This window comes from Ptychodera flava, chromosome 21, assembly GCF_041260155.1.
Source record: "Ptychodera flava strain L36383 chromosome 21, AS_Pfla_20210202, whole genome shotgun sequence".
Classification (NCBI taxonomy): domain Eukaryota; kingdom Metazoa; phylum Hemichordata; class Enteropneusta; family Ptychoderidae; genus Ptychodera; species Ptychodera flava.
In genome coordinates, this window is record NC_091948.1 from 30,989,749 (window position 1) to 31,008,595 (window position 18,847).

At 35.7% G+C, this 18,847-nt stretch overlaps 1 protein-coding gene across 12 annotated transcripts in view; it reads right to left on the bottom strand.

Moving 5' to 3' along the window:
• Positions 1–16,510, bottom strand: part of LOC139122014 (protein unc-13 homolog B-like) — a 212,686-nt gene extending 196,176 nt beyond the window's left edge. For 11 of the 12 annotated variants that reach the window (XM_070687362.1, XM_070687360.1, XM_070687371.1 and 8 more), the window contains exons 1-3: positions 16,324–16,510; positions 16,174–16,203; positions 15,643–15,742 (exon numbers count right to left, since the gene is read on the bottom strand). In XM_070687362.1, the coding sequence (XP_070543463.1) occupies positions 15,643–15,742; positions 16,174–16,203; positions 16,324–16,345 (152 nt within the window). In that variant the 5' untranslated portion in view covers positions 16,346–16,510. The remainder of the gene's footprint in view (positions 1–15,642; positions 15,743–16,173; positions 16,204–16,323) is intronic. The other variant, XM_070687372.1, reaches the window with a different exon arrangement.
• Positions 16,511–18,847: the final 2,337 nt, after the last annotated feature.

Here is an 18,847-nt window from a genome sequence, read left to right on the forward strand (position 1 = left end):
AAAAACATAATGTGAAATTTTAGAAAATTTGACCCAGCCGGAGTGGAGTTAAATTCGTTGGAAATTTTGAAATTGGGAGGCAAAAGAAGCCAAGAAATCAGGTGATTTGCATATATTTGCATAAATTAACACTTCTTTATCATGCAACTTTCAACTGCTTTACAAGCTACAAGGTAAACCCAACCTTAAAAAGACATTTGCTGTAATTTTTAGCATTTGTTCAATGTTCATCTCTGTGTATCAGCATTTGTTTGTTATTCTATCACTACATAGAACACCCAATGCTGTATTTAGCAACATACCAGTGTGAACATAAATGACCATTGTTATTGTTGATAAATGAATTCTAGTCTGGACTTGATCTGAGATCTCTTTTCAACAAAAACAACCCTGACTGTTCACTGTATGGTTTGTATTGACACGCTAAATACTGGACATTTATAACGCTTCAGGGAGGAGAACAAGATACTGCAGTAGATGCATAAAACAAACCACTGTGAATATTACCGAATTTGGCAGCTAAAGGAGTTTAACTAAACATGTTGAGTTTATCTGTCACCCTGGTAGCGTCTACGGTGCTCTTTTGTAGAGATCAGAAATTCTGGGCAAATGTTGAATTGATGTTTTTTTTCCTTGGCCCCCCCTAAAAGATTGTGGTATTTTTGTCTGGCCCCCCCTAAATTTTCTTGGGAAAAATGGGTGGCCCCCCCTGAAAATCCTCCACCCCCCCCCCCTGGAAGTAAATTCTGAATCGTCCCTAATAATGACGTCACTAGAAATTGGGTCATTAAGAACTATTACTGCAATAAAATATTGACAATTTTAAAAGGCAACAACAGTGAATGACTATTGCATGTACCGGTACATGACTTTGTTTTCCTCCTTCTCTAACCCCTCTCTCTCTCTCTCTCTCTCTCTCTCTCTCTCTCTGACAGGAACACATATTCGATATTCAACAGGTATATATCATAAGTATTGTTGTGGTCAAACCAATCATGTACATACAGTATAGCCTTTATCTGCATGTGTTCAACAGTTACATGTCAAACCAACATTTTGAAATTTTTATCCACAGTAACGACCGTATGCACATAATCACTGGAGCAAAAAGTGAGAGGAAAAAACAGTTCCTCTTTTTTTGCAATATTAAAACATAGGGCCAAAGTCCCTGAAGCTACTATAGACATGGATACAAAATTAAGTATTTCCTTACTGTATGAAATTATCTCACTAAGGTCATCCTACGGACAAGTAAACTAAATATTAAAGCTGTCTGACCAGCGGTTTTGAAAGAACAAGCAACTCAACAGTTGACAGAACTCTGTTGAGTTATGTAGAGAATAACCTTTTGTGACACATGTATTGATGAAGAAGGTGGATATCTTTGATTAACATTGTGAGTTCTATTTAATAAGTTGAGACTGTACATACTCAGAGAAAGCACACTGAAGAGACAAAGGTTTGAAACTTAAGAAGTTCAAGGTCATCAAAAGCATTATAAGGAATCATGTTACACTTTCATTGCACTGTTTACACAGATTGCATAATTGCTATAAATAGCACATGAGGAATCTTTATACAGCCCAGCTTTACCATAAAAACCCTATCACTTTGACCACTCTTTTAATTGACCACTCTATTTTTTTCCTCAAAAAGTAATTTTATTTTATCCTTACCAAGTCAACCATAAATGGAAATTAGAACTTTCTCTATCTCTATCTCTATCTCTATCTCTATTGACTATTTTGAGCAATTTCTTTTAGATAACATCCAGGGCACAATAAATGACGGTTCAGAATATGTCAAAGTTGGGATTCAGGAAAGTTGCCTTTACATGTTTTAATCCTCCAAGATGGTAAGCATTTCACTATGAACTGTCAAAAAAAGTTGAACTTTCTGATAATTCTACACTAAAATTATTTTGGCTTTGATGATTTCCTAATTAATTCAATTATTTAAAATCATATTAATTATTTTTTTCTGGGTGAATCGATAGGGTTTATACAGTACAAGAATTACATACAATGTAAGTCAAATTTTGACCAAAAATGACAAAAAAATTCCTTAAAAATACAGATTTGCATATTTCATCACAATTTGAACAAGTCTAAGTTGGGTTACCCCTAGGGACCTGTATACCAAATAACAAAGCTGTCTGACCAGCGGTTATGAAGAAGATTTTTTACCAAAAACACCTTTTTTGGCATTAATTTGCCTATTTTCAACAATATCAAAAAATTAAAAAAAATAGTTTCTCAAAATCGTATTTTTCATCTACACAACAAATATCAAATCAGTAAGTACTGCGGTTCTCAAGATATTTGAGTGGACGGACGCCTCACAAACGGACATACATACATACATACATACATACATACATACATACATACATACATACATACATACATACAGACTGACGACGGACGCCGGACGGATACCCATCCCAATAGCTTCTATAGACTATAGTCTATAGTAGCTAATGATATTAATGCAGCTATTTCAAGATGCAGCATTGATTTTAATAACATGTCATTTCAGTGGTAGCAGGTACAGATTAAAGGAGTATTTATGTATTAAAAGTATTGTGTTATGAAAATGTAAACTGAAAAGGCAAAGCATTCCATCAGAATACAATTTGGAGCACACATGGTATCATCTTAATTTCCGTATCAATTTAATTATACCTTATTTGTAGAACAAAGCAACGGCAATGACCAAATCCACAAATTATATATAATCTATTGTCATCTCTCCAAAGTAACTGTTGTTAATTTTTAACCAAAACATATGCCACAAAACGTAAAAACCATGAAAATGGATAAATGGTTCACCTGTAATCCACTGAAAGCTGGTGTCGAAACTGGAATCCATAAACTACTCAAGCAGAAAATGTGGATTTTCAGTGTTTCAGACTATAGATACTTGACTGGATTATACAATTAAAATTCTATTCTTTACAAATTTTAGCTGTCACTCAACGCTGTGAGAGCTGTCGACAAAACAGCTGTTACTTATAACTAACATTTCTATATTGGGCAAAATCACTCATGGTTTATATACTGGTAGTTTTCATCATTTTGTGGGTTCATATACACATCTACACACACATACAGAGACATAGACAGACAGATACACTGTAGATAGATATATTTATGACATTGCTTCATTTTGATAATGACAAACAGACAGATAGATTGATATGATTGGCGCATTGCATTTGTGACATTGCTTCATTCTAGCAATGGCTGAATATATATATATATATATAGAGAGAGAGAGAGAGAGAGAGGAGAGAGAGAGAGAGAGAGAGAGAGAGAGATAAAACTTTGAGTATTAAACACGACTCAAGCCAAGGGAATATATGCTAAAATATGTTATCATCATGTGATCATGTGATTAACCAGCGTATGGTAAAAACTGTGGAGCCAAAAAGAAGCATTCATCATCACAGACTTTACATTAGGACAAGTTAAATTTATCACTCATTTTCCAAATGTACATTACACACAGGTATTAATTCAAAAGCATTATTTCAATTATTGGAGTTGAGATACAGAGGCCTTGATATGGTTTCAAACCATATGGAATACCCTGATATCAAAGTGAGGGCAATTGAATTTCAGCTAATAATATCTTTCAAAATTACCACTATAAAATATCTCAATGAGAAGTCAGCACAAAATGTGATTGTCTGATTTCAATTGCCAGATAATGACCAAAGAGGTGTGATATGGCAGTTCTTTACATCTGTAACGGGTAGATATTGAAAACACTGTCCAGGATATCGCTTTCCTTTGATTGGTGATGAGGTTTTTGTCTCTAGCTTTGTTACAGGCTGCTTTAGGTAATCTTATGATTGTTAATATTACACTGATCTATAATCCATGAATACTGTTGTTTAAAAGTGAGGCCCTTTTCCTGCCAAGTCCATATTTCACCACCAGGTCAAGATGGTTAAAATTAATGGAACACAACATATTCCATATGATGTATTTTAACATAATACTGTACATTTGAAGGCTGTTGAAAACATAATACTGTAAAGTTGATTTTTTGGGGACAAAAGATGCTATAACATACAAAGCCAAGCGGGTGAAAATACGTCATGTTTTGGCTCAATACCGCTTTTTACTGACTTGGCTGATTGGGAAGTGATACAGTTATTACTGTCTGGCAGGAAAAGGGTTAAAAGTGAGGCACATTGGAAAAAGTTTTTACATGTCAATCAAATCTTACGTATCTTTCAACAAAAACATGAAAATTCATCAAGCACATTCCTTGCAAATAATCCCATGCTGTGTATACTTTCAATGTACAAAAAAAGGACATAAATTTTCTGTTGAGTAAAATAAAAGTACCATGATGGTAACACCTTTTTAGCTAGTTGACAGCCCAAAACGGAAAGTCATAAAGTAGCCAATTAAATTATAAAAATGATCTTTAATTAACTGTCTTTTCATTTTAATGACATTTATTGACCTTAGTTAACGCTGATATTAAATTTCTTCTATACAAGCTGGTTGCTATGTACAATCTGTCCCTGTTAAATTTCACTCCCTCTCAGCTGTAATTACACACAGCTACTGTTCATTTCAGTCTTCAATCTAGGCGCTAATTAACTTCAAGCCTATTCACATTATCATTTTCAGTTCCGCTCAATTAATTCTCAAAGGCGTCACTCCAGAGTTGTCACAAATGACAAGGGTAGAGTAGATTCCATCATTTTCATCTATAATTAGAGGCAAGGCTGCACGATCTTTCATTAATTGTCAATGGCAGATTCATGGAAATATTCTTTTTGTATGAGATCATGCGTTGGCATAGGGTTCAACCATTCCATATGTAGGTATCACATGTGGGTCCTACTTCATCAAATATTTGCAATGGCACTATACATACTGCCTAATGGTAGTTTACATTTCCTTTGAAGGGATTTCTCATCCAACCAGTACACGCAACAATATATTGCAAAATGTTATGTTACTGCTATATCAGTTCTCCGTTGACAGTCTACAATGTAGCTGTCAAAACAACATCTCTAACACAAAGACATTTTAAAACTTTTGGGACATTTTGCTGTTTATTCTTTATGGTGACAATCATTCTTGGCCTTTGAAAAGATGATGAGATGACATGCCATGAAACATAACAGGGGCATAAACTACATTTTGATGGACTCATACACACTGAGTACAACATTAATTAATAGTAGCTGACTTGCTCACGATAGAACAAACGCTTAAAATTTGACTCCAAAACAGCACCAAGTCTCTTAATTTTCCATTTTTTCAACCTACAACTGAAGAAACCGATCTAGAGAGAACAAACCACTTATCTTTTGCGTATGTAAAGTTCCAAGTTACCATGGCAAAATCAGTTACCATGGTTACAAATACAAACCATTCTTGCACAGACTAAAAGCAATAGCTCACCGCTTCTTGGATGAAAACCAGATATTGTACAGTAAAGTTTGCATTTAAAAAGGTTGGGGAAGCATGCTATAGCTACATGCGCATCAACTAAAAAGCTATGCAACAACTCGATTACACGGATGCATTGTAAAGTCATTCATGGCATCCTCCATTTCCGTGTTGTGCTCACACTGGCGGAAGAGTTTGTACAAAGCAAATACAAGAGCGTACCTCATGGGGAGTCAAACAGACGGCTGCCAATGTGAGTTGGACACACATACGGTTACATTGGCAACAGATGAAGGGGACAGAAATCAAACACATGCAGCTGACATCGCCAGGTGTTACATTGGGAATTTTGTCAATGAATAAACTGAGTGATTGACAGGAAGATGAAGTGAGATACTGATTCAAGTCAACAGTATGAATGGGTGTGGTCACTGTTTCCTGAAAGTTTGCTAGAGATGTTCGGATGACCTGCACGCTATTGGAAAATCAAAGTAAATAGTATACTAATCTCATTCCTTCACTTTTTAGCAACTTTCTAGCAGGCATGGCAAAAATTGTCTTCCTTATTGTAGCAGTTCAATGCATATTATTTTAGGTCTTCAAGACTACTGTATGGTAATATGATGTTTAATATCTTTGACAGCAGACAAATCCAAGAGAAATCATCATCCAATATGCAGGCTCCAATGCCACTCTACAAAGAACTAAAGTTGGAGGCTGAGATTATACTTGGCATATGTGAACTGGAAATGATCTTCAATTTATGCTCAGATGAAAACTGCCGATGTAGCTTTCAGTGCGTCAAATGTCATAACCTAATACTGTAATACTGTTATTACGGTATTGCCAAGTAATAAATGGACCTAGATTGATTACTAATAACTCATTGGTTTGAACTTAGTGTTAGATCAGTGTTTAATAATTTGACCTGATTAGACAGATTGATTGGAAAAGAATGATCTGTTTTAAAAAATTACATCTTCACAACTGACTGAAGCTAGCATTTTATAGAATTGATCAAAGTTATTTTTAAAATTGTATGATCCATGTGATCATCAGATCTCAGTGATTCATCAAATTATAAAATCCAAATGATCGATTTGGTCAACAGATCTAAATCATTGATCAAGTCAACAAATCCATGCATTGATCAAAAGATCCAAATCATTGATCAGGACAACAAATCCAAGTCACTGACCACCAGAACTAAATCAATGATCAAGTCAATAGATGTAAGGCATTGATCAACAGATCTGAATCATTGATCAAATCAACAAAACCAAGTCATTTATCAAGTCAATTATTGATCAAATTACATGTATATATGATCCTCATCACAAATCAAGTCATCAGATTTTTGTCAGTATTTAAATTATAGAAGATCCAAATCATTGTTCAAATCAACAGACCCAAATTTTGGATCACCTATTCTGATCCAAGCAATTCACAAAGTAATTAGATCTGAACTGTTGCATCAATCAGACTGATCCAAAGGACATGTAATTGCTATGATGAAAACAGTATACTTTGAGTACAAAATATACTTCTAAATAAGTTTGCCAAAACAAAGTGAGTCAAAATCAGACCAATTTTTCAGAACCAATATTACATATTATACACAGAGAGTCTGAAGCAGTCATGCCAGAATCCACAATGCTCTTGTACACTTCTCCCTAAGTTTGCATGGAAGAAGATTATAAAGCACACAGATAACAAAACACTCATCCCTGCAACGAATAAAATGAAAATGATTTGTCAAGGGTCAGAGTACTCACATTTACTTAATTCAAGAAACTGAACAAAAGCCTGTTTTTCTTTCATAATTATTTGATTGCATTACCATAATGTGTTAATTATCACTTGCAAAATCAAACAATTTTTTCTTTGTCGCTTTTTTGACCTACCGTCTGAAGGAAATCATCAATTATTTAACATTAAATATTCCCAGCTAATGTCATTAGGGGCTTTTAAAGCAATGTCTCAATGTTTGATTTGGGTTTTAATCGAGGTGCTGCATCTTTTTTAATTTTTAATGATAATGTTTGGCCATTCATCAATATCAACACATTCCCTCATCTGTGTCACTGACAGCTTAACCATAGACAATTTCAGGGGACGTGCAGAAGCTGTGTTGTAAACCATAAATTTAATTATTCCATATTCTATGAACAGGTGATTTAAATTCTTATAAATATTTGTCTTCCTGACTAGCACACACTTCCTGGCAAGGAATCTAAGTCATTTCCCATTGTCTCTGAAAACCATTAGTGTCTCCGCCAAAAGTAAATGATATCTTAATTCAACCAGACTTTAAATATCTCATTTCCTGGTCTTAGATCCAAAAGGTGATCACATCTTGCCGTATTGAAATCTATCACACATTGCTGTCCAGAATTCCAAGCTTTGCTGAAATGCACACATTATGGATGCTTCATTTAACTGCCTGGTTTAGCAATCAGCTCACACACCCAACACCTACCACAGGTCAAAATCCTTCAATTCTATTACTTAATTGATTGCCATTTAATTTCTGACTTTAAATATCACTGCAGGGTATATTGCTGTCAAAGCAAGAAGTCAAGGATTATCGTTCCTGCTTTAACATTCCCAAACCCATGAAAGGTTTTTTTACAATTCTCCAAATGATCCTCATCTTAAAACATCTTGGCAGTAAAACTAAATTGACTGCTTAAACTATTCCGGATCTCACTTTGGAATCAACAATCAATTTGTTTTAAAATATTTATAAAATCCCAAAGTGAGTAAAACCCAGGTTGCCAGTAGGCCACACTGGTATCGTTATGACGATTAGAGGACATAGTACAGTCTATCTCATTTAAGAACAGTGTTTTCTAATAAGTTTTCTTCTTACAGAATTTCAATCAGATGACCTGTTCACAGTCCAGCAAGAAGTAAATCCTTCACCATAAAACAAAAACCCATGGTCTGTTTCCCAATTCTCATTTGGGTAGAGAAATGATGCAACTTCAAAATAAAAAATATTTGCATTATTTGCTTCTCTCCATCGAGATGCCACTGATACTTGCACTTTAAAGACAAACTAACTGTGAAAAGTAATTATGTAACATTTAATGAAGATATCAAAAATAAATATATATCCTGAATACAAATTAAGCAGTTGAAGATTACTGACAAATCTGTCTTCAACATGATCAATGACATCATATTTAATATTTCAAAATAATAAAAGCACATTTATTAGTCACTGCATTATGACTACCGGGTAGAGCCAAGATGCTATACCTTATATTTCACCATTATACTGCCAGCAATATCACACACGTGATTTATTTATCTGCAATAGTGCTAAGTTTAAAAAGTGTGAAATTGTTCCTATGAAAACACTTCTTGCCACTGGAAAATCTCTGAAGCATTATTACAGCAAATACAGTCTGATTGGTTGGATGTTTGCACTGATATATAATGATATATTGTACACAAATACACCAAAACTGTGGTCTAACAATGATACACATACATTTTAAGCTAAAGAGCGAGCATAATTACTATGTGATATGCATGTACATGATGTACACTGATTTTTTATCTATCTAACCACATATGTGATATATTATAGAAGCCGGGACGAGATGTACACATACGTTGTACAAGGTTTCATATTTAAAGCACGGTCCCTCCACAAATTGTGGAGGGACCGTGTTTAAAGGTACACAGTAAACACCACTTATACTGAACTACACAGTTCCGTCTTGTTTCTCTATACAATCACTGAGTCTTCATAATTACCCAGACTCATTCTTTGTCATAAAGGAAGAGGTTTCCGTGTGTAGGTACAGCCATGCTTGACCCTTACTAATCTTCTTGAGTATTCTGGCTTTATTCTGACTTACATAACAAGAAATAAGGCTTTCATTGCCCTTGTGAAATGCAAGCTACAATGACAGACACATGCAGTTTATAGAGCTACATGCATTAACTATACATTAAAACGTGGTTTCAAAGGGACGAAGTCACTCTTTTTTTGAGTTGTCATGAATTTTGTTTGGATAAGAAAAGCAGGTTAATTGTGTTGTTTGACTTCTTGAAACATACATGTACTGAAATACTGGTCAGCTGTGCACATGAACCTCAACTCTGCTTGCAGCCAGACAAAATTAAACATTCAGTGCAAAATTTTACGGTCTGTACAAAAATCAAGTTCAGTGTACACACTTACCATGCATGGCTAAACATACACAGTCACTTTAAGTTGGGACGTCATACAAGCTTTTGTTATGAAATCTTAATTGGTGTGTCTTCTATTTAGGTAAGAAAACATTGTGGTAATGTTTGTTTGTCACAGAAAAGTAAGTCCCAACGGGAAGAATCCATTTTGTTTTGAGGTCACAGACAAAATTATCTGTTTGCATTCAGGGGTAATTTTTGACACTGTTGCAGTTATGTACCATTATCATTTTGTACATTGAGTGACTTTATGTAAGTATTTCATGTTTTCTTGATATCACAATCAGGTCAAAATAGAGCAACTTTGTTCCTTGAAGGCAAGAGTAATCCATTTGTGCAACAACTAAACCACTTTGCACATAGGTATGTAACGCCTCCCAGCAAGTTGACAACAGTCTAGAAATTGAGAGTGTTGACTTTGCCACGGTGTGTACACATCATAGAGTCCTGCATCATTCATTGAGTAGCTACAGAGAACAATAAAGGCAGAAAGCAGTCATTGAATAGGTCACTGACCCTTTTCACAACGACTTCACACCAGAAAGGGAACAATACATCATAAAGCAAACCAGCCTGCTACACATTCCTAGACAGGTAAACAAACTATGTTTGTATACAAACAATAACTTTCCCAAGTTTTGAAGGTGACTTGAGAAAGACTCACAGGTTCTGCTCTGGTAATAAATGTTAATTTGTTAAGTAGCAAGAATCTGAAACCGTGATTAGCAATCATCAATTCATGAGTCATAGTACATGTAAGTGCTTCATCCTTACATTCTGCCATTGACTAATTATTATAAGAAATTACAACATTATCTTAAAATGCATGAAACCAAAAACCAAAACCGAAACCACCTGTTGATTTAACTGAAACTACCAGCCTTTGTATGACCTTTCTCAGAATTTCTCAATTTGACAAAAGAGTAGAACTCTGTATTATTTATGTTCAGCTTGATTGAACACTATGAACAGTTTGCCGTCTCTCCTCTCTCTCTCTCTCATCCCATCAGCAGAGACATGAATAATATATCAATGTAATTACATATTTGTATTGAAGGACAATTGTGTGATGATTTATGTTGTACTTAAATCAACCTACACCCATTGTGCTCTGACATAGGATTCTGTAATACAATAACCTACATATCGAAAAAAGAAAATGAGCAAAATGACAAATGATTAAAAGGATTGACTCTACAGTCGACAAATCAAAAACTACCACATGGCAACCACTTTCATAAAAATAGAAAAACATGATCACCCATCTTTAAAAACAATACTATCTGATACTCCTATACCATACAACGATTAAATTTTTTACGCATCAAGTTCCTCAATGCTGGATGACTCTTAACATCAGGATCACTGTTTGGTTTAATATCTCTTAGACTATTGTTCTCAGTGGTAGAATTTCTACAAACATGGAAAACAGGGGTGAAAGGGTATATGGAATTGGGTTAAAATATAAGGATTTCAAAATGCTGGCAAATGAAATGTCAGTATGTCAAACTGAATGATAAAGGCTATGGACACGTCCCAGAGTTCTGGATAAAATAGTTCACAGTACTGAAAACATGAGTCATAAAGGTTACGACAAGACACCTTCAATGTACAGTATCATGGCATCAAAACGTTTTAAAGTAATGTAGTATTGTCATTATGCAATATGGATTATTCACATCAGGGTATGAGTCACTCTATCTTGATCTGATCAATGATCAGAGAGCTTTGTAAATAGTGTTATCTTTTCTGATTTAATGTTATCCAGCCAGTTATGGCTACTGATCTCACATCTACAACACACTACACGCTGCCTGGGAGAGGATCTGTCTCTCATCCTGTCAACACCAATCACTGTCTGTCGTAACTCCTTCATTAAATGTCGACATCAGGAGGGCCAAAAAAAGTAAGGCTTGAGAGAGTCTTGGCAACTGTGTTCCAGTGCCAGTTAACTCTGGAATGTGGTAATATAGGTGATGTAGTGGGATTGTACATCTTGTTGACAAACCACATGTAGCATAAGTGACACAAATGAGTAATCAGATTGGGTGTATAATCCGGTTATTTTTTTCCTGGGGTACAGAGAAGACATACTGTCCCCGGTTCATGCTATTATCTCCTACAACTGTGAGTGGTCAAAATCTGTGATTGCAAACAAAATGTGATATAGTCTACACCAGTTCAAAAAACTTCTGAAAATCTTCCCCGTCATCCACACCTTCAACATGACTGTACACTGCCAAATCAACAAAATGCCTTTATCAGAACTCACTGATAACAAATGACAGCCAACCCCAAGCTAAATCACACAACAGTTACTCTTCCAAGAGCTTAAAAGCTTGTCTACTGTTTGATGAAAGCTGGAGAAATATCCCAACATTTGAATGCAAATGCTTATACCTATCTGTGTCAAGCATCCAGCACACATAAACAATGATGTTATACACAATAGACTGCTTTGCACATGAAAAGGACAGCATGGATCTGTGTCAGCCTTGCTGTGCACTGTAGAAATCATCAGATTACTTGTTTAAAACCCACTGACACACCCACGGTACGATAAACCAGAGTTTGCCAACAGCAACCTTGGGTCTCCTCAGAGGTAAAGTGGGAGTAAAGGGATTACTTGCTCCTCGGATCTATTAGTAAAAGTTTAACACCACCAAAAATATCTAAAAATACCAATTTGATAAATAAATTTTTTCACATTACACATCTGAGGCATCATTGCTGTGAGGTCACTACTTCTAAAGAGATTTAATGAATGCCTGTTGCAAAAACATTATTCATGAAATTTTTGTTTCTTGCAAAGCAGACACCAAGAAGAAATATGGTATTATCTGTAATAGTATTATCAGAAGTGCATAACACTTAAAAGGTTCTACATGTGAAAACTGTTTCACAGTCTAGCCATCTGTCCTTATTGCTATCTTACATTTGCAAGTTTTGGATGTCTCAAAACTGATATGATAAACCCTTGTCTTTTACAGTGATATCTGAACCAGTGACCTTTAGCTTATAACCTTTCACCCTTGTTTAATAAACACATAGTAGTCAAATGTGAAGTGCAAGACCTTTAGCCAAGTCAGTGTAAACTGTAGTTTTGGCTCTCATTTTTCTGCCACACAGTATCTCAGTGTTTACTTTCTGTCTGTCTGTTGACATGAAAGAAACCCAATAAACATTGCATAGAAACCCGATAAAAACAATTCCACGAAAACTGTTCAATATCCTGAATATAGAGTTTCAAAGTTCACTTACCTGTGACAAATGTTTACCAGAACAAATCCTAACTCTCAAGTTCTGCTCTGATTCACATAATAATATTATTAAATATATTTTAACTGTATTACTCTTCCTAACTCATAGAGTTGATGTCGGAGGAAATTTTAAAGCAGTAAATTTAATAACAGTACAAGTATTCTACTTTGCTTCACATCATTTTACAATGAAATCGTACATTGAAATTATCACAACCAAACTTTAGAAATACAAAAATCTCTATGATTATTGCCTTCTCAGCAACAGTGCTACACCATGGACTCAAAAAACTTCTCTCTAATGCAAGAACATTTTACGTATTACATATAATGGCAAGGCTGGTGCATAAAACTGGCCTTTCCCAGAAATTCCTGAATTGATTCAGCGAGTTCAGAAAGTGTCACTGGTTAGACAGTGCTCCATAAATCTTTATTAGTTTGGATTGTGAGGAGTCATTTTGACATTAAAAAGAAAACTGCCATCAGTCATGGTTTATAAGAACATGTAAGATTAGCGTTTCCTATATCTCTTTAGTGATTTGAATTTCATTTGCTAATAACTTGCAATAACTCTTGTTCAGCAAAAATCATAATCATTGACCTGAGATATAAAAACTTTGCATACATTTTCCACACACTGAGAATCATAAACAACATATTTGAGACATTCCATTGAGATCAACAATGTGTAATTCCTGGCAGCAGTACAAAAACACCTTGTATTAGTAAAACAAACAATGGGTGTAATTACAGAGAACAATTCACAGAAATGATGCAATATCCTTGATCACACCAAGCAGAATACTATACTTTCTAATCAAAGAGAAAGATTTCCTGTAAATTACGGAATTGGTATGACGCTATGTCTCCTTCGACAAAAATAAGATATTTTTTTGTTGCCTGCAAACTGGTGTAGTTTTTGAATTTCAACTTTCTATGTCTTACAAATCAGAAAGTTTAGAAGCCTGAACATTCAACTGATGTCTTTTTAATGCAAAAACTCATTAAATCAACATAACATTAATTGAAGCTACTAAAGTGAGTTCAAGCAGAAAAGAATCTGGCAGTATAGATATGACTCTATCAAACTTTTTTTTTACATAAGACTTTCAAAAATAGCATATCATACAGACTACCGTATTACAATAGTGAATTTAATAAGTACATCAACGTAGAAAAACGTTTGTACTTTCATGATAAATTACTTTTAATGTTTTTTCATTAGAGTAATATCAGTCCCAGTTACATGCAATCAGTTTATGTTCAGTCAGCTATGCCATTTTCAATTCATCCATCATCCATACACAACTTTTCTTCCTTGCAAAACAAAATCTCTGTCCCTATGTTAAGTCTGAGATATCACCATGAGTCAAAGTGTGTGAGATCGAGACAGAGAAAAATATATGCTTGCTGTGTAACACAACTTATCATCTACTCGTCACATGGAATGAATTAAACTGAAGGTTACGCTGTAGATTTGCTAAGTGTATTGGCTTTAGATATCACGCAAATAATATCAATGTCTGCAGTGGATGAGCAAGCATGGCTGGTCCTTTCCATTCTTGATTAGATATACAAATTTAAATAGATGGTGTCAAGGGCCAATATCACTTAGAAATAAGATACGTGTGCATTTTCTGCATCCAATGTTATTCCTAAGGAAAGTTTCCAGGGAGTTTAGTTTAATCCGGGTGCGATATCACAGAGTCGATTCGTGGCGTCATTTTGCAGGAATGAGAGGAAATTAAACAACTGTTTGCAATGAACCACTGGGATACCTTGTGTACACAGACACAAATGAGGCAAATCCCCAGACGGAGAAAGAAGACATGCAAAACCAAGGGGAACTGCATGGTGCTGCATTTCGTAAACGATTAAATACATTACACAAATATTAGTATGGTCTTTACAGATGCAGTCACACGTCAACAGCAGGCACAAAGTACCCTGACATTAAGAACGCCACCCTGAGATTATCAACATACGTGTCACTCATTAAAACCAGTATAAATGACCTGAACAATATTAATACTGTATTCATAGACAGTTCGTGCAGGAAACACCCACTGTGAATACATTAATAAGAAAACTGTCGCATTATTAGCAATAAAAATCCATTATGTAATGTTTTATGGAAGTCTTCAAATGGGTGTACGGGCTGATGTAAAGGACAAGCATGTAACACGTGAGCATTGAGTTTCACAGGGCGATTAAATAATCACAGTTTGCATGCCAGCACGAATCTCTTATTGTTCAAAATTTTTCCATTTTGTAAATTGTACATATAAAATACATTATTTCTTTTATCCGTCAATATTTCATATTTGAGCATGTATTGAATTTCTGTCAAGGCTATCATAGTGGGAAAGTGTATGCTGCATTCCACATATTGACTGAATTTTATTTAATGTTATCAATATTTTGTATTTTTCTATTCGTTTTTCAAATCATCATTGCAGGTATTTTAGTGATAACTTATGTTTCCGGTTACCAAAATTTCTTTTTGTTCTGAACATTATTTACCAATCATTTTCTGATGTTGTTCTACCGTTACCAGCACAATTGATTTTTTGCATCACATTTGCATGAATATCTTGCAGAAAGTCGATTTTTATCAAAATTTAAAGGATTTGTACGGACACAATGGTTTTCCAATAACGACGTTCCCATGCGACTCAATGTAAAGATTACATCAATACAATAGCTAGCACACAGACATCACTGTAGAGCGCTAAAAATTCTGGATATTTACTTACAACATGAAGTCCTGCTCCCAACTCGGGTTGTTTCCTTTCACGGCTATCGTCGTTGACTTTACATTTTGAAGTTTCAGAGTGACATATGAATTAAATTTGTCTGTTGACGTGACAAAGACAGAATATTTACGTGAGCACGATGATGTTGCCAGGTAATACGATAAAAGCTCGTGAACCAGCGCTACAATCAGTACGAAATTAGGGCCGACTACGATACAAAAACGTTACATCTATGGTGTATGGGAATTAGTGAGGCAGTATTTCACGGTCGACTGCAAATTATCACCAGCCGATTCGCCTGCTTCATTTTTAATTACATAGAGTGAATTCTGGATTTGTATGCCGGTGAACACGGTGATTCTCCCTAGTGAATGTGTACGGATTCACCCGACGTGCCTCCGAATCACGCACGTAAAACGCCGCTGTGACAGATGCAGGTACGGCGGACAGCGACAGGGTGTCCTGGCAAATTTAAATGTATTTTACACTACCAGCATATTTTCTTGAGAGTGATTTTTAAAGTAAACATACCTGCGGCTCCGGTTAATCTCGCTGATTTTACTGAAATTAAATAACAGAGAAAATCAGTCAAATATATTAGAATTTGCCGCTGAGCTGAGCAGACTGAGGCCGCATTCAAAATCACAACACTCGCTTAGATAATAAAGGAACGACACTTACCGCAAACACATAGCAAAGACATAGTTTTCGGCGCGTTGACTCTTCCAGCTACAAACTACGTATTCACATTGTCGACAACGCTAAGATGGTAGCAGACTTCGGATAGTAAGGCTTCAAATTGAGCGAGTACACTGTCCATTGCTATGTGTCGCCTCCGCCATCTTCTCTCGGTCAATCAGAGCTAAGCATGTGACGTCACGGTAATGGGAGGAACTCCTGGAGAAGAGCAAATAATAACTCATGAATAATGTAGTAGCTCCGAAACTTTGGGAACGTATAGTACGTCTGCTGGCTGCCGCTGCAACTTCCTATCAAACGGCTGGTAAATGGGAACACAAATACGGACATCCCTATCTCACAAATACTTACTAGAATCGTAATCAGGATATTCCGGCTGTCCTTAAAAAATGTGTCAACTGTACTTTCAAGAACTGCGCTTTCCCAAATTCTCCGATTCCTCAATTGGAAAGTTTGCCAAAGTCAGGCCTAAGCTGTGCCCGCGAGCTACGCTCACGGTTCCCTCGTATCCAGTTACCTTACATCAAAGTTGGAACGCGAACTCGATTTGACAAAGTGTTAGACTCGCAAAATAGGCGACTTTTTCACCTTCTGATCATCGAGATTAATTTTTTTTCAGTTCCTGCATGGACAGAATATGCCCTGTGAATTCTCTACGATCGATAGATCCGCCGTGTACGCAAACACGCTCAATAAAAATGAACAAGCTGCTGGCATTGTGAAATTTATATACGTGAATTCACTCATTATACAAACACGGATTGGATGTTGATGTATAGGCTGACCCTAGAAATATGTTCTTTATAGCAAATAAAATACTCGGGTCATTGAATCTGACTTTTACGGGGTGATCACAGTAAATATTCAATATTTTCGTTAGAACGAAAGGCAGTGTTATGGACTGTTATGGCTTTTGGAGACAGCATCAGCGGCTCGTGAGAATGGCTGTACAATAACGAATTCCTAAGTAATGACAATTCCTAACACTTGGGATCATGAACTCAAACGGGTGGATGCACATTACTGATTTCATTGACAGAGCATTGACCGTAGGACCTTATCTTTTCAGAAAATGCTCTTTTCTTGAAGTGATGAATGGCGTCAAGAGTTCAATTGTGTGTAGACCGTCAGCTACAAAAACCAACCGTCCTAGTTTCATGACTTTCCTGACAGAAAGTATGCGAAATCCAGCTTCAAAGTTGAAACAAGTCTATTAAAAATCAGGAACACCGTTCGAGTTTTCTGCTTGATTTTAATCGTTCGCTCATTCACCATATTAGTAAAGTCTCGACGATGGATGTATCAGTAACATGTATTGATGATGTTGCTGTCACCAAAATGAAAAAAAAATGGATATGACCACTTACGTGTATATAATTTCTCAAAACGAACTCTGGTACATCCATACACTAGACACCAGCCTTCCAGTTGGAAGAATTAAGCTTGACCATGACCTTATGCCGTCAGAAATATATCAATAGTCTTGATTCCCCGTTCCTTCCGAAACCTCGTCTTCTGAGCGATTTTCAGTTAAAACTTATGATTGCTTTCTTGGGTGAAATATTCGGTTCCTTCCGAAGAGCCTATGATGATGTTGACTTTGCTCAGAAATTTGACATAATGATAGTGTCGTTAATATAAATCTAACGCTATTGAAAGTAACAGGATGGTATTAACATGTGATTCATTATTTAATAATTAACTCAGTTATTTCGATTCTAATCGGAGAGGAAAAAACGCCCCTGCAAACAACAGCTTGTATTTACATATGACGTTCGAATCTTTAATTATTTTTCGCAGAACGCAACAAAAAGGAAAATCCATCGCATTGGAGTACGTTAACTGTTATACGATCGAGTAATCTGTTCTTCAGCAATTTAATACTTTATTTAAACAGATCCCGACGCCTACAGACAAGAATGATAGCTACTGTTGCTATTGGGTGCAAACACTTAAAGATAACAAGGGAAACAGTTTCAATAGTATAATTGTCTCACCGCAAATAGGGGTAACTGTCAAGTTAGCCTCAGATTCGTAGTCAAGCGTGTGGATTGCCCCTCCCTGCTCTCTCCCACATTTTGTCACTATTTCCATGTAAAAGATAACAGTACACAGTCTTTGTTTTCAGATAGCAATGGGCATGGGGACATAAACCTAATCGCAAGTGACATATTTTTTGACGTGGTACACCTATTAATTTACTAACTACTCAGCAAGTCTTCATATTTCGTACTGAATTTTAAGTCCGTTTAAATAGTTTCGCTTCTGTTTGTAATCTCATCAGAGAAAGCCCTCTTTACTCACCATAAACTTTGGTTCTCTACCAGACTGTAGGTCTTCTCTCTATCATTAAGATAATATTTTCTGAAGATTATCTTCATCCTCCCAATCTTCTGCCACCTCTCCTCTTTTCCTTCTCAGCACCGTTGGCATTATCTTGATGATAGTCATGTCAACATCAATCGACAGAGTCACAAAATATACACATAACAGAAACTTTGGAAAC